Raw genomic sequence first — 26,121 nt, 5'->3', positions numbered from 1 at the left:
TCCACATGAGCAACTGAACAATTTCAGTTTGTGCAAACATAGTCTTTATTTAGTAACTTGACAAAAGCAAAAAGTGTATAAAAAGAACTAATCAATGACACACAAAAAGTCACTGGGTCCACATGTTTTTGCAGGTAATAAAGCTTTTGTAATAGTTTACATAACTGTGTTACATAAGTTAGTATAAGTATGTACATAATGACAGTCATGGCCATTCCTCACAGTGGCTAAAATGAGATGCTAGTCCAGATTCCTCATCTGTAACTTATATTTCAATTTTCTTTTATTTAAAAAAATAAGTTCTAACTTGATTACATTCTCTTATCTGCAATACCAGTATTTATAGTTGATGTCACAAGGAATGATGGTAGATGTTTTAATGTTTCTTATAAATTGAAAGAGAGGGGGTCACAAACTTAAACTTAGCCTTTGAAAGAATGAAACAATTGAACATTTACAGTGGATATCAAGGAAAGATGAGATGACAACAGTGAACACAGAGAGAGCTTATGCCTGGGGAGGAAACGAAGCCAAACAAAACGAAAAAAATCAAATAAAGCATCCCGTTTAAATTAATCCACATTTTCAATCTTCAAACACTAATTCCACTGACAGCACTCTGGAGGAATCTGACAGAGGTCCAAACCCACGCTTTGAGTTCACCCCGGTCTGATCAGAGCAGATGTTTGTTTTTAATTCTTCTTCATACAGTCATTATGTTCCCAGGCGTCTCTCTCTGGACCTGCGAGCTTGGAGCTGCCTGACGGGCAATCTGATGGGCTGCTTGTTGAATTTTTCCATTATTTCTTTGATTCGTGACAGGTTGGTGCGGCCGATGATGAAGTCGCACCTGGTGGCGCCCATCTCGTAGCCCACCTCGCACTTCTTACTGGTGAGGCTGTAGCCCTCAGCCCTGGCTGTTACTCTGTACTCTCCGGGGTTCAGCAAGCGCCAGTAATCACCATCAGCAGCTGAAAACAAACACACAGAAAACATGCATTTATGTATGTGGTTTCACTGGCTGTTGTGTCGGGGCGTTGCATGCTCAAACTAACCTCTCCAGTTTGCCATTCAAGTTGCAGGTTTATGACAGTATCCTATTAGCAATGCAAAAGGTTTTGCGACAAACAGCGATGGTAAAAAAACAATTTCAATGTCCCATGTTATGCTCATTTCCGCTCTATATTATGGGAGTCAGTTGTGCTGTTGGCCCCACCAATAGCAAAACCCACTTTTCTCTCAGGTGAAACATTTTGCTATGGTTGTTGTATCCTTGAGGGTTATATCTATAAAGGAGCAAGTAAACATTAAGTTAAGTTAATTCACAGCAAGCGTAACAGTCACATGTTTTTTTTGCAACAGCAGCAATATGCAAATCTTGTCCTAGAAAGCTGAATTTAAACGGCCTGCTAAGCAGTGACAAAAGGCAAGCGTCACAAAGGCCTTCATCTAAAGCCTAAAATAAAAGTATGAGAGTTCTTTGTGTTCTACTTCTGAGAAGGGAGGTGCTCTATATTCCTACTTAGATTTTTAAAAATAGCTCTTCTTTGTCATGTTGCATTTTCTTGGTCTCTCCCTCTTGAACACTGCCTTTATGTGACCTGGGAACACGAGTGCGCTTCTGGTGTATTCTCAGCCTTTGACTCACTCACAAAAAATGACAGTGTCGATTCCTTCCGATCATCCAAACACCCACCTGACACGTTTGAATGAACACTTAGACAAATGAAATATGAAGGCAGGTCTGTCTCTGCTGCTGTCCTATAGATCCAAACTGTTACATCTGCACTCACATTCAGACGGCAGAAGGGAATCTAATTGTTTCCTGAAATGCTTCAATATAAAATGCTACTGTGCTAATGAATTCTCAGTCTGGCAAAACATCTTTCAGACATCGATGTACATCAGTGGCATCCAGGCTGTCTGTCCTGCCTTCTCAGTGACTACAGTTGATTCATCCTGATGGAAGAACAACTGCTTTGCAAATGTCTGTTTTTGAAGGTTTATTCAGTTCCAAAGCGAATTCAAAGCAGCTGAAAAGGTACAATTTTCAAAATAAATACCCTAAAATCCTTCCTGACTGCAACTGAGAGTAGCAAGGTTTCAGAGAGGAAGCGGTGACTTAAACTTAGTTCCAGGAATAATAATGGCTAATGTCCTTTTGGACATTCGATTTCACGCTCTAAGTACAAAACTACTTTGGCTTTGAAGGCTGCATTTTTTAGGCATCAGCAGAGATTGCCTCGAGGACGTACAATCAATAGTGAAATTCAGGGCAGAAGGCCTCCCCAACACCGGCCATGACTGTGTATTGAGTGAGACTCCAACCTGCGGCTCTGCTCAAATACATCATCTGCTTTTGTTTATGCTTTTTATTTCATCTTACGCTGGAATACTAACTTACTGTAAGAGTGACTCATTCCTGAGTAGAGACAGTCGAGTCAGTGCGCCCTGAGGTGGCTCGTGGTGCTGTGATTGCAAAATCTAAGCTTACTCACATAAAATTTCAGAGATGAAGAGGAAAAAATACCCACATGCTGCAAAACAGACAATGACAACTACTTGTGTCCAGGCAAACTTACTTTGACCACATTTTTTAAGTGTTTTCTATTGGTTGCTTGCTCAAATTAACCATTAAGACATAAAAATCAGTTGAAATGTGATATTTTACCTGTGCGAATATCATGGCTGATGCCCTCCACAGAGATGATGGCATTAGCTACTCCACGACCCTGCACGTCCCTCACCACACCTTTGATCCCACGATGCACCTGCACATGAAAAGCATGATCCATGCAACCATGTGTGAAATCCTGCCTCAAGTTTACCCCCATCAACATCTACCTCATAATTGAACACAATGTCTTTTACATTGAGAATGGAGCCTTATTTTGCCTGAATTAATAATTATAATTAATAATCAGCTAGGGTGCGCCGGTCAGTTATTTAATGAAATATTCAGGTATTCCTCATCAACTAATAAAGTCTGGAATTTGTTTTTTGCGTTTACATTGTCAACAATTATTGGTAAATATACTCACACATACTGACGTGGGCTAGTATAGAGACAGCACCGGAAAAATGTTGTGTTTGTTCATGTTATCAGCCAGGGCTCGTTGTTAATCGCAGAATACAGAAGGAACTATTAAGCAGGTATTTTTTCTCCCAGTTGTAAATCGTGTGTTGAAGTAAAACATCACAACTTATGTATCATGGAACTTGCCGGAGTTTATCACTTATATTCAAACATTGTCTGCAATGAGAGGATAAATATTCTAATTTACAAGTAAATGAGGAGCACCTGAATGCACCATTACTTTTTCTCTCTGTTAGGTTTGACTGTCTCACTTTCATCCCTCACAGGATCTAGTGATTTGGTTTCCGTTTGGCTTTCACTGCAAATTTTTTCCGTAATCAGTTTTACCATAATATCCATTTAGGTGTATGTGATCAGCTCGTATGGTTTGGATACAGCACTTCTCGGTAAATACTTTAGTGAGAAGAATAACAGGAACAAATTAATAGTCACATATGGACTACCATATTCCTAAAATAACTCCAAAATAATAAAAAAAAAAAAAAAGCACGTGTTTATATGGCTGGTTTTCTTGTGTGTATATGTGTGAGTTGCGGGGGCTGCTTAGCCTCTGTACCTGCTCCATGAAGACAAGAAGAGACTCGCGATTGTTCTCCCACTCCTCAGGCAGTTCGCTCTCATGAGGGAATTTGTCACAACCCACATACATCGACAACTCAAAGCAGTTGGTGTGCAGATAGCTGAAATCATTCATACCTGTCAAGAAAGAGAAACATGTCTGTAGGCCAGCATCAACTTAGGTCAGTATTTTGCAATAATTTCCAGTTATTGGCCAGAGTTTGTGGTGATAATGTCGAGTGAAATAGATTTGAATCACTCTGACTTTTGCCTTTCTTTATTTGTTTGCCTTTGAATTCTTACATGATGCTTCAAGCTAAAACCTAGAAGCTTCAAAACACCCAAAGAGGTTCAGTACTGAATATGCAGATGTGCTCATGGCTGCTAAACAAAGCTACAGCTCAAAGGCTCAGAGCTGAGCAGAGAAATCCTGCATAACACAGTGTTAGGATCAGTGAGAAAACAGCAGCTATGGACACTGACTGCCAGCCGCAGTATGCCAAGACGCTCCATTGATGGTGCCGTCTTCCTTGGCAAAATCTTCTGTGTGGCAGACCCTTTGGTTGGCGTCAGTCATCAGGCGGTGGGTGGACGCATAGGAGAAGGCCAGCCAGCGGAAGACGTGGTCATCCGGGGTGGGGGTGTGCTCCCTGGTCACCCCTTGGGCGCGAGTTTTGTCGTACGGGAAGGTCACCACCAGCTCCCCTCCCTGGAGGTTACCACCCAGCACAAAGGGCATCTTCTCCATCCATGCTATCAGAGCCCGTGTCTCCACGGCAACCTACAGCGGGGACACAGGACAGGCGAGAATGATGTAATTTATGCGATCATCTCAGTACTGTGATTGCTAAATTAACTCCCTCATGCTGAAAACAACATCACTGTGATGTGCTCTCAAGAGGGAGTGATAAAGCTATCAAAAGGGCTATTCAAACACCCCTATGCTGTAAAATCATTTCAGTAATATTTATTCTGAGAAGTGAACAAATTTTCATCAAGAGGCAGCAAGCGTCCAATTTGCATGCTACAATCAGGATATTGATATAATTGCCCCTGCTGTTTGGGCACTTATAATTAAACCAGCCCTCCTATCTAGCGCTGGTTGGGCCGGTCAGCGAAGCGAGCCAGGACAGTTTTCACAGCTTCCTGGGCACAGATGGGGATCCCAGCTCTGCAGCTGCAGCAGCTATTCTGGAGGCTCTGTGTGACTCACTCGTGGCTCTCAGCAACGTCAAAACACTCGTGAGGATGAGCTTTTAATAGAGCGCTGGTTATATTTTTGCTCGCAGCCTCTTCGTCACAAATAGCAAATGCATCCGCTTCTCCCAAAATAGACAGCGCTGATATGCCCACGTGGCTGTTTTACCCTTTTCAAGAGAAGGGTGGTTTTCACTGTGGGATTTGTTTGTTAAACTGGAGGAGGTGCAGAACAAGGACACAGAGTCATAATCATCATTGGAAACTGAATGGCAGTCACATTATTAAAGATGCATCATGTGGAAGATTAAATTCGACAATATTATTTCATATAATCAAATGCTAGTGGTTAAATCTCTCAGATTTTGGGCACAAATGTGGCATTTCCGTGAACCCAAACATGAAAATGGCATGTCTTTACCTGTAGGGATGCTGAAATTTACACATTAGATAAGTTTAAAATACAATACAGTCAATCTAATAGTCAATGAGACTCACAGAGGCGTTTTTGGACTGGTACCACTCTGGGATGGGCACATGGTGGTTGAACATTTTGCGAGGAATCCACTTCTTGGCCTCGGCCTCCCACAGTATGGAGTTGAGATCGGGGAAGTTATGGTGAATGTCTATTCCATCGTTGCTCCATCGACCCAGAGACCAGCCGCTGAGTTCTGAACCCTGTGACGAGGGGGGAAAAAAAGAAACACAATATGAAGGAAATTCATACAAAAATGAATCCTGGAAACGACGTGGTAACAACAGTTCTATGATCGCAAATGGAGCCCTGAGACGTGGGTCACATGGCTTTATGGTAAGTGTGGAGGCCCAGCAGTGGTATCAGGTCAAGGGACAGGTGAGAGTCATGTGTTTCAATGTAAACATCAAAAATACATTTTAATGAAGCTTTAATCATTGCATTAGCCATGATAAAATGTGATTATTTGAGCTAAATAAAACTAGCCTGTCTGCTACCCTTTTCTAGGCCTCGTAGGGTTGAATGGGTTCATCTCTTTTAACTGTGTCTGTACATGCAAATTTCTGTTCAAGCTGACACGGAAATTAGTTGCTAGGCGCACCGTTAGCTTTTGTGAAACAGAGCATTACATTATGTACAGTGCACTCACACATCAGGTCACCAAATGACATGATGTCATGGACTGCACAGAGGCCAAGCACTGTCAGACTTGCTTTTGACCGCCCTTACTTGTCTTTATCTATTTGTGTTTCATAAATACTGGGCCTTTAATCTAGCAGGCCTGCAGCTGATTTAAGACCATACCCAACTACATGTGTTTCAGTGGCACTTTACAGCAGAACAGGCAGCCCAAGTCCTCCTATGTTCACTCATATAGCACATACATTGCATATATTCCACCAGATCATTCAAACCAATTTTCTGGCATGCGCCTGCACCACATGTGCTCTTATCAGGAGGAGACCTGCCAGGCAGATATGTTGCTGTTTTCACCAGAGGCCAGTGCGTGATATGAGGTCACTAATGGCCGTCTTGCAGACCTACCACTTCAAAGGCTTTCTCGTACCCATCAGGGTTGACAGATGGCAATAGATGGATTCTGGTCTCTTCCACCAGGTGACGTATCCGCTGGTTGCCAGACAAATACTCCAAGCACATGAACTGCATCAGCAGGAGGAGCAGCTCTCGTCCCAGCACCTCGTTACCATGGGAACCTGCTGTGTAACGAAATTCTGGTTCACCTGGTCAACAGGTTTATACGAAGGGAGAGATGGGGGGAACGATAGAGTGAGATTAAATATGAGATCACAGCAACTACATGTACAGCCACACAGAGAAAAAAACACTGTGAGGAACACAGTGTGATGACTCTGATGTTGTTGTTATTGAACATTACATTGAGCAATCACGTCCTGTTGTATCAAAGCACACCGTTGCCTTAAATATACTCACCAACTTCATGCTCTCCTGGGTTGTCAGAAATCTCTATGGCATACAGCTTGAGGCCACTGTAGCTCTTTCCTATGTTATAGATCCGGGTGACGTTGGGGCACAATTCGTTAACCACCTTCATAAGCTGTGGAAGGTAAACAAATTTAATTCATTTTACCAGTTAATCAATCAATAATTTAACAGTCTGAAAAGGTCTATTCTTCATGAGTTCTTTTACTTTTAAATCTGCTTCTGATCAGCGATGCTCTCCTACATGAACATAACATTTTCTGCCAAAATTAAAACCATTTTGGTTATTTCACAAGAGATTTTCCGTACTTGATTTACCGTCTGTGCTTTTTTTTTTTACTGGTCTGAAGTGGACTCACTTGGAAAAACAGTGATGTCACACATCTTTGTGCACCAATCACAATTTAGCCCCTGAAGGGTCATGATGGGATTTTTTTTCTTCTGAACTGCTTTTGAGTTACCTCACAATACGTTTTGCATTCCCTCTGATCCACACAGAAAGGCTGAGCTGTATTATGATGTAGTATTGTGCATTATGTAGTAGACCGCTGCTGGTTGAGACCACAGCATGAGTGGGCGCACTCTCAGCTGTGGCTAGCTCAGTTGCACGTCTGCAGCCAGATAGATACGTTTTCAGGGGCTTTAAGTGTTTCTATGTTGTGGTATTTCCACTTGTAGCCTCAAAATAGTACAAATAATCTCCATGTTATTGGATATTTCAAAAACAATATAACTGGCGCTGTGTCACAGACCTTTTTTAATAACACTCTAGCCAGTGAGGGGGGCTGTGAGAAAAGCAGTCAAGGTGATCATGAAATCACGAGGAGCTGATTAAAATAGGAACAAATATAATTTACCCATATGGGCATGAATGGAGACATAAAGAAGAAGTGCAGCAGGAAAAAGACTTAACAAGCTGGTAAGTGAAGCAACTGCATTAATGTCAGAAAACTGTGTTTACTCGCTCTTCCAGCTGCAGCTGAAGTCATTAACCAGTCCGAAATGATGGGATTTTTCATTAAGTCTGGGTTGATTCTTGACTTTTTTTAACCAAGTAAATCATTAAACAAACATCTGATCTTGTTCATGAAACAAAGTATTACAAGTCAGCAGTGAAATTCTTGCTCCCAGTCTAATAAAGCACAGAATTCCCCTGATAAATATATCTCTATTGGATTTACCAGGATCAATGTAGAACATTCTGTCTTAAAGGTCTTCTTACACACACTATCATCACCACTTGATTTCTTATAGAAACATAATAACACTGAATGCGTTTTTTTAATCTGCTTATAGTAACTTTCTGCTTGGACTAATGCTGTCACAAAAGAGAAGCTTTTTGGGCAGGATGTGCCCAGGCAATAGCAAGGTGAAATGCCATCTTCCTCTCTGAAGAATGTGGAAAATGTTCTTTCTTTCCACCTACTTTATAATGTCCTCTGACTGTCCACGCTGACAATATCAGTATTCCCAGGGCTACTACATTACAATCAGTTGTGATCTGAGAAAAGGACAGTCCTGAAGCAATATCGGAGATATCTTTTTCACTCCTCTTATGGGGCATGTACTTTATTTGAGAAGCCACAATGGACTATTTCCACTTTGAGTTTCTGGCACAGCACAATTTAAACCGCTGTGGACGAGGGGGAGATGCAGTACCAGGTACCTGCACAGAGAAAAGAAATGTCAAGAGTGAAAAGGCTTTAGAAGCTGAGTTTTAAAAATAGTCCTTCTTTCCTTTGTGAGGGCCTATTGAGGTTGGACACCCTGCGTGACACAGATTAGCATCAAAGATAAAAAAAAAAAGAAGAAGAAGAAAAGAAAAACTGTCCATTTAATTCACTTTCATGTTCCTGGCTTAGTGTTTCAGGCTGTTACACAAAAAAAAGTTGCTGATGTACAATGAGCCATACGTTCAGAGCATTAATTGCAGTAAGTCTCATTGGGCGTCATAACAGCAGTTTAGGACACCTGTAGTCGACTATTTTGAACGGGGGAGCTGCTACATTACAGGCGATTACGATTCACAGCACTTGTACCTTCACAACCGCTCAGTGTAAGCAGTGACAAATACAGCTGTCTTCCTTCTCAGTTCAAATAGGCTACTGTTCATGACAACTATATGAATAAGTAATGACACAACCCAGGAGATGCTTAATGCATTTTCATGTGGCTGGCAGCGCTCGGTTCATTTGTTACTGTTGCACACTTTGTTCTTGCAAAGGACACAACTTGTCTGGTGTTGGCTCACAGTTACACAACATGTTTTATTGCTTCATGCTCTGGTGTCTTTGCTGAATAAGAAATAAGAGCCGGGCCTCTGTAAGTAGACTGTTGTTTTCTGTTCACTGAGACTCACCTGCCTCATTTCTTTGTAGCTGTGGTGTCTGAAGTCCAAGTCGTCTGTTGTTATGACTTCATTGCGTCTGTGGTAATAATTATTTGGATCTGTGGGGAATCAAAAAAACAAGGAGATATTGCTGTTCAGAAATTAAAGAAGGTGGGTTAGCTACTTTTTATTTGCAATGATACTAAAGGAAAGAAATGATCAGTCATGTCAGATGTGTCAAGACTATAAATGCTGAGCACCTGCTCCCTTTCCTTTTCCTTTTGGGTCAGTTCAGCCAAATTACAAAGAAACATATTTTGCTGAAAGTTTAGGTATTTTGTGCCATGGTTTTGAGATGTCTGCCTTTGAGGAACAATTACACATGAATAAATCAACAGCAACCTGTCTTTCGAGAAACAATGTCCCAGTTACAGCTGATAATCTCACGATGCGAAGTTTCCATTGGGACTATTTTTTCAGTAGAAAATGTTCCAGTGAAAATCGTCTCAAAACCTCAGCACATTAAACCAAAACTGTCTGCATGGCTAGATACCAGTAGAGGTAAGTGTGGCAGGTTTGTGTTTAGTGTGAACTGTCCTTTTAACCATTTCTGAGTACAAGTCTAGATCTAAGTCAACTAAAAAAATATTATTTTTTAAGTTGGTTACATGGCTAAGAGGAAAAAACAAAGCCCTGTGCCCTGGGCTTGAGCGCATTTCACTGGCCAAAGTAGCACCTTGCCAGTTGCATTGCTTTGCGGCAGACGTTGAGCCAGGTTGTGTTTTGCAACGACCCTGGATATCTTTTTGACTAATGTCCGTCTGAACAAGACCCAAATGCTGTATCAACATTCTGATATTTCTACCCTCCAGTGGCAGGAATTATTCATGTGTCCGCTTTGTCCATACAAACCCGTCACCTGGCATAGGACAGCCAAGGATCTCCACTCTCATACAGATACTGCCGCTGTTAAACCAGGAGCGAGGGTTGACTCGAATGTATCGGGCAACCACTGGCGCTGGGAAGATGTTCCGGACCGGAATCTCCTTTTCCCTGTTGCCAATGAAGATCTACTGAGGCAAACACATTCAACCAGATGGTGAATAATGAACAGGAATATTTTGTGAACCTCAGTTGATTTTAGCTATTTCATTTCATTTATTAGTGCATTTCTCATGGACGGCTGTAAATGAGCCAAACGTAGCCTAGAATGCTAATTGTCATCCATTGCCCATGACTAGATGTTAAAATGCACCATAAAAATACAATAATACAATTATGAAGTCAGCATGTGCAAAGGACATAACATGCAGCAGATGTTAAAAAAGCTCTTGGAAATACAATAAATGAGAACATGCACAGGACGATGAAAAAAGAAACGCATTTCCATGATTTGGTCCACATAATCGTTAAACAAACACGCATTCATGTACCTGTTGAATGTCATTAAATTCTGATACCACTGGGCTTTCATTGTAAATTTTAACACCCACGGTTATAGTTCCTCTCTGCACCTTGTGGCATTTTGAAAGGCAAACAGTGCAGTTTGGCATTTGGCATGAAAGGTAGGCGAGTGGGTGAGCGGGAAGCTTGTAGCGGAGACTAAATTACTGTAGGGGTATTATCTCCCACATCGATGACATCACCAGCCAAGGGAGTGTAAAGTTACATCAAAATTTCATTAGCTGGGACGTGAACCACAGTAGGGAGCAATGAGGATATGATTTTCCCCAAAAAGATCCACTTAATCTGATCTGCACGTTTGATTATACGATTTTTAATATTGTCATTATTCTACAGCCGAATGCATCAGTGATCACTTGCTGCTTTAGCATGTTGTCAAGGTATTCCTGTATTTGGTTTCTGTATACTCAATTACATCAAGTGCCCAAGTAAAAAATAGATGCAACTCTGATAATGAGCCAAGATGAGGTTCCCATCTGCTTGAGGATGATCAGTATTTACTATTGCCTCTCAGCTCATTAAGCTTGGAAATAAGCAGAGATCTAAATCTTCCCCTGTAATTGCTCTCAAGCAAGAATTAATTTTTCTATCATGTTCCAGTCAATCAGGGACACACAGAAAAACAAGACGCCTTATGAAGCTAGTTTACGCAGACAAAGAATAATAATGGTTGAGGCCAACCTTCAAGGTGGGATAATAATTGCCTACTTTGCAGATATATGTCAGGAGACACTAGTTTTAAATGTCATGATTGTTACTCACCAAGTCCTCCGAGCCGTTCTTCAGTGTTATCCAGGTGTGACTGTCATTGCTTACCATGACCTTGTATGAGGTCACCCAGTCACTCCTGTTAACGTGAGAAAATCAGGGCGTGAGAGGAAGAAAAGAAATATCCGATCAGGAGGAATTCAATGCAAATGTAGCATGTAGAGGTGACCGCGAGAAAGTCGCTCAGCACACATCCAGACAAGCTTAATTCTCACAGGGCGAAAGTCAGTTTAAAAATAGGAAAATGGGGGGAGGAGGTCAGAGAATTTATATTAGAAGTGTCACTTGAGCCCTTTATTACTTAAGTTTTGGAATGTGAGCAAAAGGGAAGTTAGTCATCTGATTTTCATTTGAACTGGGTTGAGTTTTGATTCTGAATTCCAGGAAACATTGGCCTGATGATCAGACTGAATAAACATTTTGATTCACTTCATTCATCCATTCATGCGTTTGAACAAATCAGAAATGTGGGCGGTGATTCAGATATTTAGAATCAGGCTAAGGCAATGCACTGTATTATTTATGTGAGTGATGCTATTATGAATTCAATCGAGCATTAGTGTATTCCTGTATTTAAGAATGGCAGTAAATGTTAAAAGTATAGTTTGACATTTTGGGAAATACACTTCCTTGCTCTCTTGCAGAGAGTTGGATGAAAAAGCCAGTTAGCTTAGCTTAGCACAAAGACTGGAAGCAGGGGGAAATAGATAGCCAAGTTGTGGATTTATGGGGAGTTGCGTGCTGTGACTTTCTGAAGTTTCTGCTGGTTGCCTGGCAACCTCACGGTGAAGACAAGACTCCAGTCTCATCTAACTATTGTCAAGGAAGCAAAATAAGTGTGGGCTATTTCTCCACAAAAAACAATTCCTTTCTGAGACAACAACATCTTACGTCTTCAGGTTCAGTAATCAGGTTTAGTAGAGATGATGTGGCTGCATTAGACAAATTCAGATAGATTTCCTACTGTAAGGTAGGTTAAGTTGGTTAAGTTTTGCATGTTTTAGTTGAATAATGTATACTTGACATCATTGCTGACCATTCTGCAAACCATGTTGGTGTGCTTTAGCAATTGTTATCTATTTCCCTGACCATCCACAGGTTTCCATTCATCTCTGTACAGTACAAAAATCTATTAGTGTAACATGAAACTGCAATCATATTTTTCAAATTGATGTACACTGTGGTGGATTTACAAAAATCAAGAAAGTCTACTAAGAGATTTTCATAATGAATGGAAATAAATGGAAACAAATGGCTGTTTGGAAGAGAAAACCCCTTTAAAAAAGTTCAGCATTTATTTAAAAAAATGTTAACACAAATGTAAAGTATACAGGAATGGTAGTTGAGGAGCTAAACCTTGCAAACACACTGGTATTAAGTAGAGCACAGAGAGGTGAAACATCAAAATAATATAATATTTTTATGTCTGTCTGCAAAAAGACTGAAAACTTAATGTTCCCATCATGCCAGACAGAGCCCAGTGTGTGCAGTATGTAGGTTGGCAGTGACTCCCCTGCTTCTGGATAAAGACATCAGTGCTGAGCTGGTCCTGCCTGGTAAGAATTCCCAGTTCTGCTAATTAAAGCACCGTTATAGACAGAAGCCCCCGAGCTGGCACCGCAGACAGTTACATGCCCTACAGAGCTAATTGTGGAGATATTCTGTCTCAGGCATCGGCGTTTTCTGCGCCCTTAGATCGCGCTGGCCTTGAAGGAAAATTACAAACACAGCCTGATAAAGAATCTCCCCATGCTCTCTGTCTACACAGCAGTTTCCAGAAGTCTGTGCCACCCTTTCCAATTAGGAAGTACAGTACAAAGGCCAAAAGTTGTCAAATATTATCACAGAGCAAAGTCAGAGTAGGTAGGTGGTAGATGGTAGGGAAAAATGTGATTAGAAGCAGCTTTTCTTGAATAAAGGAACATGGTTAATTTAAAAAACAAGGCAAAAGGCTTCAGTTTATCACTCTATTGTTGCCAAAATCCCTTTTATTAAAAAGAATATATAACAATTAGGTAAGGGGCTCTACTTCTTATGACCAAGACTGGTGCCACTTTCTAAGAAGACACACTTGTCACACACATTCATTACAGTTTTAAGGTAAAATTTGAGATTGTTGTGTCTCACACTGGGTCAAAACCACTACATTTTAGTTTGGGGGAAACAGGTTCAAATGGTTGATGACCCAATGGTTGTGTGAAGTAAGTCAGAAAAGGTGCTACTAAATATATATATATATATATATATATATATATATATATTTTTTTTTTTACTTTACCTTAAAAGCTGTCTCAAAGTTATTTATAGTCTGGCACAATAATTGAAGCAATGGTGACGTGTAGGCAGAGTAAATATTTAAAAAAAACTAATGTACTGATGAGCTGAGGCAGTGGGAGGTGAGATTATATACCCATCCCTATGTATTTGGAAGTTAAGTACATAAGATGCCGTGGAGACCAGTTGGTACTGTAATTCATATTCTAACAAGCTTTACAGACACTGTTAGCAGCACACAGTTGGATGACTGAGTGTGATGAAGAAGCAGCAAAATATTTTTTGCTCCGGTGTTATTTTTATAATGTAGTGACCTTTTAAGAGAGATGAAAGAATGAAGCTGCACTCCAATCAATCAAACTCATAAATCCTTAATCCCACAGTGAGGGGATCAGAAAAGACTTATGAAAAGGGCAAACACCAGCGAAGGTTCGGCACCATACGGACGAGATTGAAAAGCTTGTTTTGTTTATATTTGTGAAGTCAAATTTTCCACTTGGGTTTAAAGGAAAATCAATCAAAACCAAAAGTCGCTTAGAGTTCTGGAACAATTATTGCTGTCTGTCAGCTTCCAGTTAGTTATTTTGAAGCTCATGCCATATGTAGTCAGATGTTTGGCCACTTCCTGTGTTTGGGTTTTTATTAGCCATGCCAGCGACATGGCTCTATGGATGACAATGTTGATCTGTTGGTCGCTCCGCCACTTTGGTCCAGACAGAATTCATCTCAACAAATATTTGATGGATTGCCATGAAATTTAGTACACACATTCATGCCCCATCAGTCTCAACTGTATTTACTGTATTTAGAGCTAATTAGCTAATTCTAAGTCTGTAGACTCTTGTTTTTAAACAAACTTAATGATGCCAATATGTGCCTGAAATTAACTGCTGATCTAACAGTATGTTACTAACGGAAAACAGAGATGTAGCAATGAAGGTTATTAAAGCAAAAATCTATATCCTGGTTGAGACTTTAATTTTTCTTTACAGGTTCCATGTGTTTGACAGAACATAGAGCATGATATAATATCTATTTTTCATCCTTTCCTCTTATATCTTATCTTCTATTTTATTATTTTCTTGTATGGACAATAGGTCTGAAATAAAGTGAAACATATTGTATCATGCAGAGTGTAATGCCATTCAATTCAATGGCATTCAGTAGCTCAAACAGATCCATATTAAATATGCTGGACCATCAATCTATGTCAGAGGTTTCTTTTTGTCTTCGACAAATGAATGTCCATTAATGGTTTAAAACAACCCTCAAACAGACATCACCAAATGTCACCAGAATTTAAGGCAACTTAGAAAACTGGAACGAAATCAATCCCCCACAATTAAGTAACAAGAAAATCCTCCTCCTCGACCATCTGCAACTCTCCGTGCATATCTGCAGGCTTCCTACTCACGACCAGAGGGAGCTCCTGCCTTGTGTGATGACCCCTGTGAACTTTGTCAGCCTCCTGGCATCCACCTCGAACCACTGCAGCGGGTCATCTCTCCCTGCGCACCAGGCCCCGTCATAGAGGTCATCTTCATAAAGGCCAGCCTGCGGGCCAGAAAGAGCAATGCGGAGGAGAATTTTATTCCAGATGTCCATGTAGTAACACAAACCTGCAGTCCATGTGTGGTACAACAACTGACAGCCTCTGCTTTGCATATGTGTGTTTTTTTTAAAGGTTACTATTTAAGTGTTGGCGGTGGAGAAGGTGAAGTAGGTAAAAGTCAACAAGGCTGAGACTATCTAAAATATGCTGACCTAGATAAGAAGCAGCTTAGCTCATTGAACATTGACAACTGTAAATGTTATAAAACAGGTACAAGCTACATTACTCAAACTAGACCGGATCACACATGGCGTGAAAAAGGGCAAAACAAAGCCAGTGAAGTTGGGTAACAGGAATGAACGCAGGACACATCTGTGAGACAGGGCTGAGTGCTGAAAACACTCTGAGCTTTTTTCCATTTCCCACCCTGATTTTTTTTTTTGCAACGGTTTTAGTGTACGTTTTACTGATGTAACACATTTTCTTGACACTTGATTGGTTCAACAGCTGAAAATGTTAAACTAATTATAATGCATAAAATGACTACTTTCTCTAAAGGCTGTACCAGCTGACACTGTTGGCTCAGAGCGAGATGTGGGAACAGTCACACTCATATGCTGACAAGCCACATTGTTCATCTTCTTCATCCAAACGTAAACATTATGCTGACATACTGCACTGTACATGCTGAGTGCATAATATCACTGCCTCTTTGAAGTACACCACTCTTATTTTACATGGAACAGCTAATTATTGAAACATTTAGAATAATACAACTAAGTTGGAATTATAGTTCTGCAAATATACACGTAAATGTCTCTGTGTGTCTATGCATTGAAAGGTGTCGGTCTGTAGAGGAGCCAGCACACACATCTCCCAAATCTTAACGTGTCGTGTTGATCCAGCTTCCTGTCAGGATGCGGGTTCAAAATGGAAAAGAAAAAAATATGCCCACGTATGTACGAAGGAACTAAAGACGCCCATATTTTCATCTAAGTGCAGCTAGGAGAAGCATGTTTCAGACATAAGTAGCAACTCTTCAGCTTCCTTGATACAAATTCCTAAAGCAAAAGGGCATGTCTAGGTTTGCTGTTGAATGATTTGTGAGATTTTGCAAATAAGGAGGTTCTGTTTTATGTCCTGTTTGTCTGTCTGTCAATTAGCAGAATGTCTCAAAAACTTAACATATTTCAATGGAATATGAAGAAGGTTTGGCCACGGAACAAGTGATTACTTTTTGGTGCCAATTCAAATCCAGGTGCAGACCCAGGACCTCTCATGAACTACTTGAATGAAAAACAATCTGGCACATATAATAATATGTATTTTGCTGCACGATAGGGATACAGTTTTTATTTCTAAGCATTTCTATTCCAACAATTATAAATTTAGATGGTATGTGCCTACTAGAATTTCACTTGCACATATTTTCCAGCTAATAAGCATCTCCTAATATCAAAAGAAAGTTAAATTAATCACAGAACTGTTGGTGTCTAGAATCTAAACAAACTATAGCAGCTTCAAAAAGTGGGGAAGAAAAAACAAGTTCACTGGCCACAGGCCTGATTCAACAGGCAACATCTGCTTTCTATGTGTTTCTCCAGATTTACAGATAATTGTTCTCTAGAATGGACACTATCTCTATCCCTCTATGATCCCTCACATGCACAGAGGTGCACACACAAACCAAAACAAAAAATCCTTTGTTTTGTTGGTTTCCTGAAACATAATGCCTCACCGTCTTGAGTGAATTAAGAGCGTGTGTATGTGTTTCATTAATTGTGCAGTTGGATTTGGAGCAGTGCAGCCTGCAGAAGATGAGGCTGTGTGCAGGCTAATACCCTCAAAGCAAGGCCTGCACTAACAGGAAATACCTCTTCTCCCAGATGCCAATCCTTTTCATTAGGTTTGGGGATGTGCCCCCGGTTTGATGGCAACACTATTACTCTCGCTGTTGAGTTAGCTCTGGAGAATTAACATATGCTGCGAGCTGAAACAGAATGATAATTTTGTTCACATTTAACTGAGCAAAAGCCAGTTGACATCTTTCCATGGAGCTTAAATATGAACTTAAACTGATCCTGAAATTAAAAGATATGATCCATCATATATCTTTTGTGTTGCTGCTTTATGGAAAAAACATGAACTCTTCCGAGGAAAGGTGAGATTGCCCAGGGTGTGATGCGAGCCCCAACATTTCTGATAAGCTTGCCCAAGCTACGCCAACACTTTACATTCACGTCTCACCTGAATGTTAAGACGACCTCTATGTGCACCAAGGCCGTAGCGTTTCGTAGTTGAAGCGTGGAGCTGGAAATCATCAATCTTCAACGTCTCCAGTCCCATGGGAGGGCATTCTAGGTAAAGAGATTGACAGATTGGCCTGTGATGATAATGTTATGTATCATGTGCTGCATTGTTCCAGGAGCATTGCTTTCTGCACAGTATGGCTGTTAATAGCATTACTCAACAGTAATGAGCAATTTTGCACAGGGAGCTCAAATGTGTGAAGCAAACAAGACAGCAGCTGCACTCTGTGTTTGTTAGTGAGAAGATCTAATAATAGGTGCTCTATACAGAAACCCTAATGTAGTCAACACATAGAGAACAGTTTCATTCCAATAATGTGAAATGCCGGAATTAAAGCAGAATGTGATTGTTATGATAGCGGCTATTATCAGTGCTGATGTTTCTTCTTTCTGCCTCCCAACCAAAAACAACAATAACTCAAGATGGAAACTTTTTCCACAAAGAAAGTCTCCCTAGCAGCTAATTCACCTGCAGAGCCCACATCACACTTTGCCTTCAGACATTACACTAATGTTCTCAAAACCTGGAAAATCAAAAGTACAAAAGGTGAGCCTGTATGAATGAAATGGAGTTCAACAGCGTGACGGAGGCTTTGATGTCTAAACTGCTATGAATTTCAAAATGTGTCAAGCATCATGGGTGATTAATGACTGTACACTATGAATGCTTTCTTCTTGTAATTTTGCCATGCACACCTATCACAGACATCTAACCGCACCCTGAATACATTATTACATTGTTGAAACCACTATAGCAATATCATGAAAGGGAGAAAATGGGAAATTGCAGCAGCCATAGTTGCAGACCTGTCAAACATGTTTAAAGGTATTAGTAAAAAGATATATAATTTGATCAAAGGAAGATTTTTCAACGTCAGAAAGGATTTTTGAGCTGTTGTTGTTACATAACAGACTTTACAAATGATGAAGATATAGATTTTGTTTTTCAGATGTTATGATTCCACAGGCCGTAGAATCAGAAAAGTTAAATTTCTAAAAGGTTAATCCTTTATCCTAATGCTGCTACATTTACTTAATGCATACCCACTGAAATACTGGTATGTACGCAAGACTGAAACTGTCTGTAGCTCCTTTAAAGTTGAAAGTACTCCATAAAGTTGTGGGGGCCATTGATTAAAAAAAGAAGTCAAAGCAGCAGAGACCAAGATAGTCCCTAGTGTGGGTCGCTCCCTGAAATAACCCTGATGACATCACTATGACCTAATCAGGGTTATTTCCTTGTTTCCACTGGCTGAGTAGCACTCCCCGTGACGACAAAACTGATTGTGATGTGTACAATCAGTGGAGTTTGCTGTGGACACCTAAAGTGGAAACACAGCTGTGGAGCACAGTGGTGTGTGTGATGTTGGAGAGTTGTGATGCAGACTGCAGTGTGTGACTTTGGTGTCTTGCAGTATGCATGTTGTATGGCTTCATGTTTAGTCATGCAGAAATGCTGCAATGTAAACAATACTCATCTCATCTTGTTCTGACTTAAATCCTGAAATAATTAAATTGCTGTTAAAAGGTTCAAATGTTTTAACGTATTGTTCCTAATTAATGATATGTGTTAAACATGAATTTGAAGCCCACATTACGTGTTCATTACTGTAGATGATGATACTATATGTTACTGTGCAGGTATCCTCCCAGCCCAAACTGAAGGACATGAGACATCTACGATGCAATGAGTCCCTTAGTTAATATCCTTACTGGCTGTACTGATGATGGCAATTAGCAGTCATCAAGATGAATAATCACCTTGTAATTAACTCCTTGAGCATGCCAGTTATTCAGTAACACCCACTGATGCCGCAGCGATGGTATGGAAGGCATCCTGCCACATTCGAGTCACTCGGCCTTTACTTTGGAAAAACACAGTCTTTAAAAGAGAACGCTGCACATCTCTTAAAAATGTTTTCATTTGCTGCTGGAGGGAGTTTGCAGCTCATTTGAACAAATGCCTGTCTTTAAGTGATTGCAGAAACTGAGATGGTGTTCACTAAATAGAGCTCTTTGTGTGAGATTGGCTCATCTTTTGCACTACAATGGATATCACTCGGTGAGGGCCACATGGGAAAATCAAGGGTGACGTGTGAAATCCCGGCTGCCCAGTGGCTGTTTGGGTCAGATCAAGCCCTTCGCAGATTTCCCCAGTTCACAGCGATGGAATTTCAGAGCAAGAATTTCCGATTGGGCATCAGTATGTTTGTACATGCAGCATATGCAGCACATGTAGCTGTCGTACAGCCAGGACTGCCTTCACAAATGAACACCCAGAAGTGTAACAGGCACAAAGAACACAAAGGAATTTTCTTACTGTGGATCTGGACTTTTGCTTTAACAGGATATATGCATGCGAAGGTGGACATACACGTAAAGTACATATTTGAGCCATAAAGGAAACTGGCTTTGCATTGTATAACTGTTCCAGCAGCCTGATATATATGAGACACTGAAGACCGTCAATCACAAGATTTTCAGAGGAGCCAGAGACAAAGAAGATCAGCATCCAAAATCCACACATGCATGAGACAATTTATGTTTGGAGCATAAAGCAAACATAGCTTGAGGCTAAATTAATTCCTGCTGTAAAACTGAAGCGTAAAAGTTGTTTAACAAGCCAGAGGCGAAGCCACTGGTAAGACCAGTTAGTGTAGTAGCTCCATACAGCAATAAAATACGTGTTGATCTACTTGTGACCCTGTATGTCTATATTTAAAGTCCTCCTGGAATCAGACACATACTGTAAGTCCACAGGCTTTCTGAATGGAGCAATCACAACATATTAGGGACAACCCAGCCCTCAAAGCAGCCCAAAGGATCAAGGTTAGCGGGATGAAAAAATATATGGGTGGTTGCCATGTTGCAAAGCCCTAAATCATTATCACCATCTGCATGCAATCCTTCGCAAGAGGAGCCACACAGGAATACAGCATCTGGCTTCAACAATAATGTGTAATAGAAATGACAAAGCATAGAGTCAAGGTCTCACATGTTGCTTTCTAGGCCACTTGCCATCGTACTGCTGAGGCCCAAAACCAATTCTGGGATCAAAGTTTAGTATGTCACAAGTTCTTATTATCTGGTCGTATAGTACTAAAATACTGTAAATATGTGATTTATTCTTATTATAATGAAAATGTTAGCTCTAAACTGCTTTCAAACAAAGAGCTTTTGGCCCTTTCTTCATTGATACACAGTGAATTCTCGAGGAAATACTTAGCACTGTAGCAACAACCCAAACAGAAGTGGTGTCCTGTAAACTTGAAATATTAAAGCGAGACCAGGTAACTGAACAGCTGAGCAGTGCCTCCTGTGGCCACAAATGGCAATTGCAGGATTTGTAGCACACTGCATTTCCATGTCACCCAAAATATATTACAAAAACAGTATTGTTACCTGCCGATATCTATCTAAGTTTAAAAACATTAGCTTATATCAGCCACCATAAACTACTGGTCATATCAAAACTAGTGAGACTGTAACAGCAAATCTCCTCAGTGTATTTAATTGGGCAACAGTGTATTTTATTGTTTATGAGTTCAGCTTTTCATTTGTAAGAAGTCCATTGTGTTATTTCTTCTTTAAAAAGTTACATAGTCTCACTTTAAAAGAATAAAGTGACAGACTCCACCCTGAATCATCATTGCATCATTTCAACAGCACAGTCTTTCAAAAACTCAAAAGCATTTTCTCAAACTCAGTAAATGACAGTAACAGTAAGCCTCTGCAGCTTTAATGCGCACATTACAAACTGTGATATCTGAGCGGAAACATCTTGTTTCAACACATTTCTGTTGTGTCTAATGGGAACAATGAGCCGAATGAGCTGCTGAAACATCTGCTGAATCAAAATCCCTGCTGGTCTTAGACCCACATTTAATAGATTCCCTATTGTTGTGGTATGTGTGGATGTGGCAGGCACTGAGGTTCTGCTACACCTCCGAAATGGCAGAATAATAAAAAATATGAAGGCGAAACAATGTCTAAATCTGAGTAATGGAGCTCCTGATGTATAGAGAGTGTATGATTTTTACATTGTTGAAGCCCTCAGAGTGTGGCCCTGATCAATCAGCTGCAACCAGGAGACGCTGAAACAAATTAGGAAAACAGACTGCTGTTGAGTCACAGTTCCAGCCGTGAAAACATGATTTTGACTGTGTGGGCTCCTTTGTGCCAGGCATGTCGGCATGGAGTTCCCATTTTCCAACATGCAAGAATATCCAACTTTCTGCTCTCATTCCCAAGTGCCAAATTAAGAATGGCAGCCTTTCTGTCTGTCTCGGTAGGTTCCTCACAACAGCTTCAACATAAACACATAAATTCACAGTTGGCCATCACAGCCACTCTTAACCTCCCGGCATTATTAAATACAGCTTCCCGTTATGCTACAAATGTCTGACACTGTGTAAATAAGTCTAATATGGGCAATATCTGCAAGTTCAGAGCTGTGGAAAGTCTGAGGTCAAAGCACATGTGCTTTGCCCCGAATCCCGCTTTCAGTCGAGCAAGTTTAATCTGTCATCAACATGACAGGACGGCTACCGGGGCATCCTGTCTTCAGTTTAGCAAATATACTGTGATCCATGGAAACCAAACACAATGCTTCATAGGCAAAGAGGACATCAGTGCCTCTGTGGCGCGACTCCACTTCTGAGAGCATCATCTCGTATTGCCAGACTTTTCCTCTCAGGGAAAATATGCTCTCCGAAAACTCTTCCCCTCTCCAAAATATTTGTCATCTCTGAGAGAGTTTGTTTCTTTTTTCCCATAAGAAACGGCTCCTGTGAAAGCAGAGAAATGATCCCTGCACATTGGAGGGAAGATGAATTTTTATGAGATCATGAATTTCCCACAACAAGGGAGAGTGACATCGGTTTGTTCACTCACCCTCTTTTATCGAGTTGTATTGTCGTTCTCCTTCTGAGATGCTGTTTGGCGTTTTCAGGGAGCTCTTCTTGTTCTTCTCAGCCTTTTTGTTGGCTGTTTTCACTGAGAAAGAAAATGACACACAAAAATAAAACTTTTGAATTTTTTTGACAGGTTGAATCACTTTTAAAACTGCTGATTCATTGTTGTTAACATAGAGAGGGAAAAGCAATAGTGTTGACACAGTCTGGATTCAGTCCTACACATGTGGATAGATTCAGGATTGGGGACTAAACCAAGAGACAATCTCTGGGCACAGAATTTAAAACGTTTAACCCTTGTGCTCCTTACACTCAATTACAATATGTCTCCTATTCACAGTAGCTAAAGTAGCTACCTTAATACAGTGATGCCATGTATAAGATAACTGCCTCGAGGTATAAATCAGTCATGGAAACACCCTGTACAAGAGGCAGGACGGGGGCAGGGAGTCACATTGCTGCAGCTGAAGATGGAAGAGAGGCGTGTGCTCTTTTTTTGAGTGTCAGGTCAGGATAGGCCCCCACGTGATAACAATCCTTCTCACATCTGAAAGTATTTATCCTCGCCTCATTCTGGGGACAGGTTAAATCCTCAACAATGCTCCTCTCTGCATATGAGGCTCAGCGTAACGGATATAGAAAGAAAGAAAGTGATCATTTAGATGCTGGTGAGGTACAGGCAATACTCGATTTCAGGTTTAACACTGAACCCACCATTTTATGCTTTCAGATTAGTTGAAGGTCCACATGCTACTCTACAGGTTGAGAACCGGTACCTCTTTCCCTATCTAAAACATTTTAAATGATGTCAAAAATTAATTGTGTCATCAAACACCATCAAGAACCAGCACCTTAAAACAGTACCTAAAGCTTTTCAGTTTTTATTGTTTTTTATATGTATTTATTTCCACTTCAGGGCAGCAGAAGGAGCTGTAAATAATGAATTGACACATTATAACCTTTTAAAGCTGTTATGGCAAACATGTTAGCAAGCAATAGCCTATTTCTGTCCAGCAGACACAGAGCACAATGAGAATTAATTTATTGTCCATTTTTTGTTCTACCATCAACTAACACGATGTAAATAATTGCACTTAAAAGGCCTTGCAGTCAGAATTCATGGGCCTATAAAAACAATGATTTATCTTGTTAAAACGATGCAGAGTGATGGAGATAAAACAAACAACTCCCATCAAAGGGAAACAGTGACTTTTGTATGCTTCACTGTTATCATATTTCTCCTCTCGTCCCACCTGCAGCAGGTATCCCTGCTGAGACACGTGAAGCCAGATGCCTGAAACATGAGGTCACTGTCGACACAGCTGCTCTGAATTATCTGCCACCGACCAACCGCAAACCTCACGCCTGTTACTGTCCTCCAATCACCTGGCAGGATCTCAGACATACCTACAAACCTGCTACTGCATGTGCTGAGCTAGTACCACACAGAGAGCTCTGAGCTGTACATTTCTACGTGAACGGGACAGCACTTTTGGGAAAACGTGGATTTCACGTGTTCTGGCCCCTGCATGCAGTGCGTGAGGCTGTTAATCCTGCTGTTGTCCAGAGGCCACACAGAAACATGGCTGTGATCTATGAATACAGGGTAGTGAGGAGGAGGAGGACTACCTGTGGAGGTCATTGTTGTTTTTTTTCTCTGCACATCCATCACCATGTGAGTTGAATTCAGCCGCTCCTCTGAAGTCCCTCAAATGTTCTGTTTGAACTCATGTGTCTGGGGCATGTTAGCTGATTTTGTAAAAAGTAATTCAACAGTAACTTTCTAAACACTAACATGCAACTTCCAACTTTGATCTCTCAGCTTTGTGTTGTACTACAAATCTCAACTGAAAAGCATCAGCTGATACAAAAGGCCACAGAACCAGGTGTTATTTTTCCATGAAAGTTTTGTTTTTCTGTTTAATTCCCAAGCATGTCCTTACTTTTTGTATATACGCAATGCTGTCATGTTTGTGTTATTGTTTGTACCTTAAAAAGCTCAAATAATTAGCCATACACTGTCATCTAGTGGCAACACTGACTCATAAGGTTATTTCAAAAGTTTCAGCAGAACTTGAGTTTTCTAGCTCAGATGTTGCAGCCAAACCTCCACTGTCAGAATGATGATTTTTAAAAGTCATTATTGCTGATAAGATGATTTTGTGAAGGATTTAAAGTTTTACTACTGTACACACAAGAGAGCTTGAGACTAAAAGTGTAAGAAAAGCAACACTTTCTCAAGTTGTCCCTCTAAGAGATGGCAGTTCTTTTACCTGATCTTGCATCAGCTGAGGTTTTATCTGCTGCCTTTCCCTTGGGCCCTTTCTTGGCAGGGTTTTGGCTGGGGTGCTCATGCCTGTCAAGTATCGAGGCCACAGGCTTCTCCAGCATTTGGACCTGGTTGTACTGATCTCTTGTCAGTAGCTCCTGCATGTAGTAATCCTCATCCTCACCGGGAGAGCCACGGCTGAGGTCTGCAAGCCCCAAGAGGAGTCCCAGCAGAGCCAGGGGGGTAACGAGGCTGAGGCGCTGTCTTGTCATGACCCAAGGATTATTCCCAGCTGAGAGTCACGATGCCGTCTCCAGAGGAGCCTGCTGCTGCTGCCGGGCTGCGTCCCATCAACTGCTCCCCTTCCTCTCCCTTCCCACTCCAGCACGGAGAGTTCACAAAGTTCTCAGAACGCTCCAAGTCACTGAGGAAAGCAGCGGAGCCAGAGGGTCCATGGGCGCCTCAGCCTGGGAAAAATGCAGTGAGGGAGGGAGAAGCACAGAGAGCAGGAGATGAGGGAGAGGAGACGGAAGAGGCAGGGAGACAGACAGTACAGTTCTCTCCTTCAGATGCTGGCAGGTGACTCAAAAAGAAACCGTTTTTCTTTTTCTCTTTAAGATTCAAACCAGTCCAGGCTGCTGAGTCATTTAATTGGTGTGGGTAGGAGTGAAATAGGGATAGAAATCTCTCTGGGAATACATACACTGACACATTCAGGATCTGCTTTCATCTCCATCTCCTCCCACTCTGTCTGGGGCAGGCGTTGCTTTACCCAGAGGAAAGTTTCATCCTGCCTGCGGGGGAATCAACTCGGGGACTTAAACAGCTCTTAACCAGTTTGCCAATCTGTGTCCAAAGGAGAGGCAGAGGCGAGCTTCCTGATCCATGTAGGGGTGTGTGCTAGACCAAACTGGCACAAAACATGCATTCCCAAACAAACAGTAGCAATCATCTGCCCTTTTCAGTTTGAACAGTAAATCACACTGGGTGTGCAGCTGTTAAGAGTTTAATAAAAGTGCAGTTATCACGTTGAATGTCAGCTAACACCACATGATATCCCTTTGCTGGGGAAGATAATTAACTTGTTGCTCCTCTTCAAGCTGCCTCATTTGCTGTTCTTGTTTCAGCCAAGACCTGTTTGGACTCTGCAGTAATTTACACTTTAACAAGTGGCTGAAATTTAACCGAACAAACTCTCCGTGGAGCGTTCAGGCATGTTCCAACGCAGGGATGGAGCGATGCCCCCGTGTGTCACAGCTCATCACATCAGCACTGCCTCTTCCTCATGAAGCTCTTCCTCTCCTTTTTTCTCTCTCTCACACACTACTGTGACTACAGCAGCCAGCTGATGGAGCCTCACCTTCATAACAAATCCCAAAGCCAGCAATCAAACTGACACACTCCTGATTAAAACCATATTTTGTTTGCTATAAAGATTTATCTTTAAGTTAAATT

The 26,121-nt window shown here is 41.1% G+C and overlaps 1 protein-coding gene across 1 annotated transcript; it reads right to left on the bottom strand.

Annotated features, from left to right (window-relative positions):
- Positions 1-714: 714 nt before the first annotated feature.
- cpxm2 (carboxypeptidase X (M14 family), member 2) lies at positions 715-24,938 on the bottom strand. Its single transcript, XM_070926780.1, has 14 exons — positions 24,671-24,938; positions 22,378-22,479; positions 17,423-17,532; positions 15,038-15,177; positions 11,344-11,428; positions 10,037-10,187; positions 9,148-9,236; positions 6,780-6,903; positions 6,372-6,568; positions 5,351-5,530; positions 4,139-4,436; positions 3,654-3,793; positions 2,672-2,771; positions 715-971 (listed from the first exon to the last, which is right to left on the bottom strand). The coding sequence occupies exons 1-14, from the start codon at positions 24,936-24,938 to the stop codon at positions 715-717; spliced, it is 2,241 nt and encodes a 746-aa protein (XP_070782881.1).
- Positions 24,939-26,121: the final 1,183 nt, after the last annotated feature.

Source organism: Enoplosus armatus, chromosome 20 (assembly GCF_043641665.1).
Source record: "Enoplosus armatus isolate fEnoArm2 chromosome 20, fEnoArm2.hap1, whole genome shotgun sequence".
NCBI classification, from domain to species: Eukaryota; Metazoa; Chordata; class Actinopteri; order Centrarchiformes; family Enoplosidae; genus Enoplosus; species Enoplosus armatus.
The sequence above is the reverse complement of the archived record's forward strand: the minus strand, read 5'-3'. Positions and strand labels throughout refer to the sequence as shown.

Bases quoted from the DNA above. Each gene is read 5' to 3' on its own strand.
- cpxm2 (XM_070926780.1), bottom strand. From the start codon at position 24,938: ATGACAAGACAGCGCCTCAGCCTCGTTACCCCCCTGGCTCTGCTGGGA. The intron at 22,480-24,670 runs GTAAAAGAACTG...TTTCTTTCTCAG, and splicing joins CTCAGCTGATGCAAGATCAG to TGAAAACAGCCAACAAAAAG. The intron at 2,772-3,653 runs GTACAGAGGCTA...TTTCATGTGCAG, and splicing joins TTCTTGTCTTCATGGAGCAG to GTGCATCGTGGGATCAAAGG.